Source organism: Anser anser, assembly GCF_964211835.1.
Source record: "Anser anser genome assembly, chromosome: 3".
NCBI classification, from domain to species: domain Eukaryota; kingdom Metazoa; phylum Chordata; class Aves; order Anseriformes; family Anatidae; genus Anser; species Anser anser.
This window is the reverse complement of record NC_139722.1, coordinates 13,917,418-13,922,097: the sequence shown is the minus strand read 5'-3', so window position 1 is coordinate 13,922,097 and position 4,680 is coordinate 13,917,418. Positions and strand designations below refer to the sequence as shown.

General features: G+C 48.9%; 1 protein-coding gene across 1 annotated transcript; it reads left to right on the top strand.

Moving 5' to 3' along the window:
- Positions 1-879: 879 nt before the first annotated feature.
- Positions 880-2,802, top strand: LRATD1 (LRAT domain containing 1). The gene is made up of 2 exons (XM_083828265.1): positions 880-1,037; positions 1,582-2,802. The coding sequence occupies exon 2, from the start codon at positions 1,619-1,621 to the stop codon at positions 2,471-2,473; it is 855 nt and encodes a 284-aa protein (XP_083684391.1). The 5' UTR covers positions 880-1,037; positions 1,582-1,618; the 3' UTR covers positions 2,474-2,802.
- Positions 2,803-4,680: the final 1,878 nt, after the last annotated feature.

Below are 4,680 nucleotides of genomic sequence, written 5' to 3'. Positions count from 1 at the left end.
AGCACTCGGAAGAATGAGGCTACAATCCCATCACTAACACAGCCCTACAGGCAAACTGTGGTCAAATCAACTAATCATTCTCGAGCTTCGTTTCCATAATGTGCAAATTTACATGCAAAAGTGTGTATTGGCATTAACCACTATAGACAGATTTTGGATTTCATATATTTTAGGAAGGGATGGACTGCTACCTTCAGGCAGCCTGATCTTTTACATAAGTCACGCCACAGCATGTCTTCTAGTCAGTTCTGAGGACAACCCACTACTGCTGCTGCAGCCAGGTGCGCAAAGACAACCACAGGTGGAGTCACCTCACCTAACACCGTCTCAACATTTCAATATCCCGTCTAGGCGATGGTAAGAGACACCTCCTTAGGGCAATTCACCCCTTCCTAAAACAGGCTGAGCAATAGGCAAGAGGAACAGCCTTATGGAAACGCCAGCCTCCCTTGACCAGGGGGGACTTAAAATTACACAGGTACGACTTGAGGTGTCTAAAGTTGGGTGAGAGGGATCTGATCTTCTCCCTTGAGTGATGCAGTAAGTCTTGGACACGCGCGACCCTCCAGCAAAGCCATCTTCCTTATTATAGAAATAGATACGTATATATTTTCCTTTTGCAGCGGCGGTGGGGCACTCTCTTTGAACCCCTTCCCCTCCAACAAGCCCCTCCTCCACCCGGTACCGAGCCTCCTCTCGGTGTCGCAGCCCCGGGGCCGGCGGCGCCCGGCCAGGCAGTGCCTCCGCCGGTCCCCGGTACCGGTGGTACCGGTACCGCCGCCACCGGGCGCGGCGCGGCCGCGGCCAATGAGCGGGGCCGGGGCGGGTTCGGGAGCGGCGCCGCCGGTACTTAGGCTCGCCGGAGGGGCCGGGCAGCCCACAGCCGAGCGGGGAGGAGCGGGCGGAGGAGCCGGGCGCGCAGCGGGGAGGACGGAACTCACCTCCTCTGCGGCGCCCATGGGGACAGGACGACTTTAAAGGAGTTTTTTTTTTTTTTTTTCTTCGAAGGGGGGTGTTCTGGAGCTGGGAGACCACGGGTACGGAGGGGAGAGAGAGGGGCTGTTTGGAGGCGGGGGGTGCTTATTGCGTATTCTTTATCTGCTTATGCTTTATTTTTTTTTCTCGGAGAGCCAGCCGCCTGCTCTTATGCAGCGCTGCTCGGCTGCAAGCGGGCTCGGGACCCTCGGGGCAGCCCTTTCCCTTGCGGAGGATCCCGGGGCACCTCCGTTCCCCGGGTTGAGCTGGGGGGAGGCGAGGAGCCGCCTGCTTCCCCCGGCAGCAGCGGGACCCGGGCCCGGGAGCTCCGGGACCGCGGGACTCGGGCAGCACCGCCCGGAGAGCGCCGCGGAGCCGGGGCTGTGCCCTGCACCCCGAGGGCAGGAGGGAAGAATCCGCACCGGGAGTTCCCCCACCACCACCCTTTGCACGGAACGGAAGGGATGGAGTGGGGGAGGGATGAGGAATCGCTGAAATCTTTTGTGTTTGTCTTGATTTTTTTTTTCTTCCTTTCCTTCCCTTCGTTTGCGCCCTCCTTCCCCTCTCTTGTTCTCTCTGTCCCTGCCCACTCCACCCTTCCTCCAGATCCGGCAATTCCTGCCCTCGCCTCGCCCTGTCATTGATGGGAAATCAACTGGATCGCATCACCCACCTGAATTACAGCGAGCTGCCGACCGGGGACCCCTCGGGGATCGAGAAAGACGAGCTGCGCGTCGGGGTGGCTTACTTCTTTTCGGATGAGGAGGAGGACCTGGACGAGCGAGGCCAGCCAGACAAGTACAGCGTGAAGGGCTCCGGCAGCCCTGGCCAGGAGACGCCCACCCACCACCTCCACCACCAGCTGGTGCTGAACGAGACCCAGTTCTCCGCTTTCCGCGGCCAGGAATGCATCTTCTCCAAGGTCAGCAGCGGCCCCCAGGCTGGAGACCTCAGCGTCTACTCGGTGTCAGCGCTGCCTGCCCTCTGCAAGCCGGGGGACCTGCTGGAGCTGCTGTACCTGGGGCCGTCGGAGCATCCTCCGCCGCACTGGGCAGTGTACGTGGGCAGCGGGCAGATCATCCACCTGCACCAGGGGCAGATCCGCCAGGACAGCTTGTACGAGGCGGCCGCGGGCAACGTGGGCCGGGTGGTGAATAGCTGGTACCGCTTTCGCCCGCTGGTGGCTGAGCTGGTGGTGCAAAACGCCTGCGGGCACCTGGGCTTAAAAAGCGACGAGATCTGCTGGACTAACTCCGAGAGCTTCGCCGCCTGGTGCCGCTTCGGGAAAAGGGAGTTCAAAGCCGGGGGGGAGCTGCAGGCTGCTGCCGGCACCCAGCACCAGCAGCAATACCATCTCAAGATCCACTTAGCAGAGAACAAGGTGCACACGGTGAGGTTCCACAGCCTGGAGGATCTAATACGTGAGAAGCGCAGGATCGATGCCAGTGGCAAACTGAGGGTGATCAAAGACCTGACTATAGTGGATGAGAAAGAATAACGAGCAGCAGGGGTACATGGCTATCTCTTCCTTCTGCCCTGTCTGGGGAGACCAGCCTGCCACAGAGACAGGAGGCTGCACCCTCTTTCCATGGGACGCGACTGGAAGCAAGATCCATGGCGACATTCCAAAAAACCAGCATTCTTTACACCCATAGCCAGTATTTTGTTTGGCTTTTAATAGCATTAATGCTGAAAGAGTGCAAGAGGGAGAAGAAGAAGAGAGGGGGGAGGTGCACGAAAGCTGTTTGCAGAGTATGTGGACAAAGTCTCTACTGTCGATCGATGTTGACCATTCTAGCAACATGCTAATAAAATTTCAAATTGAAATTTTTTTCAATTTTTATTTCATGGCTTTAATCCATGATGAGTTTTAAACATTGGGGGCCATGGATGTGGATTTAGCTAAATGAAATTTTAGCTAACATTTGTCGTGCAGTCAACCAAAAGCATCAGTCATACTTTGCTAGCTGAAAGGGGTGGGGGGTGGGGGGCTCTAAATGCCTATATATTTTGTTTCTTGGCACTGTTGCTTCAGCCTGTAGCTGCAACCCAGATTTTGTCCCAGACAACTCTAGCAAGATCCTAACGGGGGAAAATGTTTTCACATTTCTGGTTGAAATTGATTACATTTTAAATACTTGTCTTTTCTGTCTGCTTTTCTCTGCTAAATGTCATCATGATACATAAGCAAGCTGTTTCAACCTCTTTCCCTTTCCTTTTTTCATGAAAAAGTTGGTTAGCAGTTGTTTTCTTGAAATTAAATTCATTGGTTGAAGGTGTATTTTGGAGAATAGTATACTCTGTTTCTCCTCAGAGATCCAGCCTCTAGGATCTCATGTTTGAGCTGTGGATTTGTATCACTGTAGTGATTCTTATTGCACCACTGCCTCAATACCTCTTTGTGCACAGGTCAACAGGATCCTACAAGAAAAAAATAGGCTTGAATTCTGCATGTTGCCTCTTTCAAACAGAAACTTATCACATATTTACAATTCCACTTAAAGAAAATAGATGTAACATGGCCAAGTTCATTTTACATTTCAAATTCCAAGCAACTAAAAATCCTATTCAGGCTAAGTTTAGAAATCCACAGCTGCATTTAAAAGATGCCTTTTAATGTGATGTGAGCAATGCCTTGATTGTATTTCAGATCCTATTGTCCCACTGCTTAGTTCTTCAGTTCTGAAGTAAAAGATCAAAATATTAAGTATACATAAAATCTAAAATAAGTATACTAGGCCATTTCTAAATCTGTCTATTCTATTTTTATTACTCTAAGCTGCGTAAAGGTTATAATAAGCAATTTGTCTTTGCATGTTTCAGTGCTGGAAAAAAAAGGGATTTGTTTTTTTCCCTCTTCCCACGTCAATGTCAGATGGCATAATAGAAGTAACATCCCTCTTCTGTGTATACAATACACTCCACCCCCTATCAATGTACTGTGTCCTGGCTCCTTTTTGTATTAAACAATGTCATTGTTGCAACAGTAATTTATTTTCTACAAAGGGTTTACCTCCCATAGTTGAAGCTGTGAAGGTGGAGTGTAGTTCACCATAATAAAAGTGCAAGCATAAATAAATATATATATACCCCTTTAGTGAAGATCATCTAACAGACTATGTTTTGCTGATACATAACTCGGCAAAGTTATGCTGCAATAGGCAGTGTTACTTTTATTTCCCTTTTCACCTTAAAGTATCATGGTTACTACAATATAGACTAAACATTTTATCAGAAGTGTATTGCCATCAATGTTATCCTACTGCTGAAATAACCTCAAATCACAACATACCCTTTATTAAATGTGTAATATTTTAGCTTTATATTGGTGATAATTGTTGTCATAATGGTAGCTCTTTTCCATAACATTAACAGTCATCATAATATTTATGTATTTTAATAATTTTACTGCATTACATCTACCAAATTATCTGTTACAACTGAGTTCCCAACAGCATTTGGTGGGAGCATTGTGAGATTGCAGGAAGACACTGCCGTTACAACCAAGGCACTTACAAAAAATCAAAACAAATGATAGTAGAAGGAAGAGTGGGCAAAAGTAACTTAATACCCCCTTATAAAATATATATATATTGAAGAACTGAGGTAGGAAGAGGCAGGGAGAATTACATGAAGAAGGAATAAATAACAGGATGTTTATGAAGACAGGAAGAATGAAGTGGAATCATGTAAATTTTGAATTCT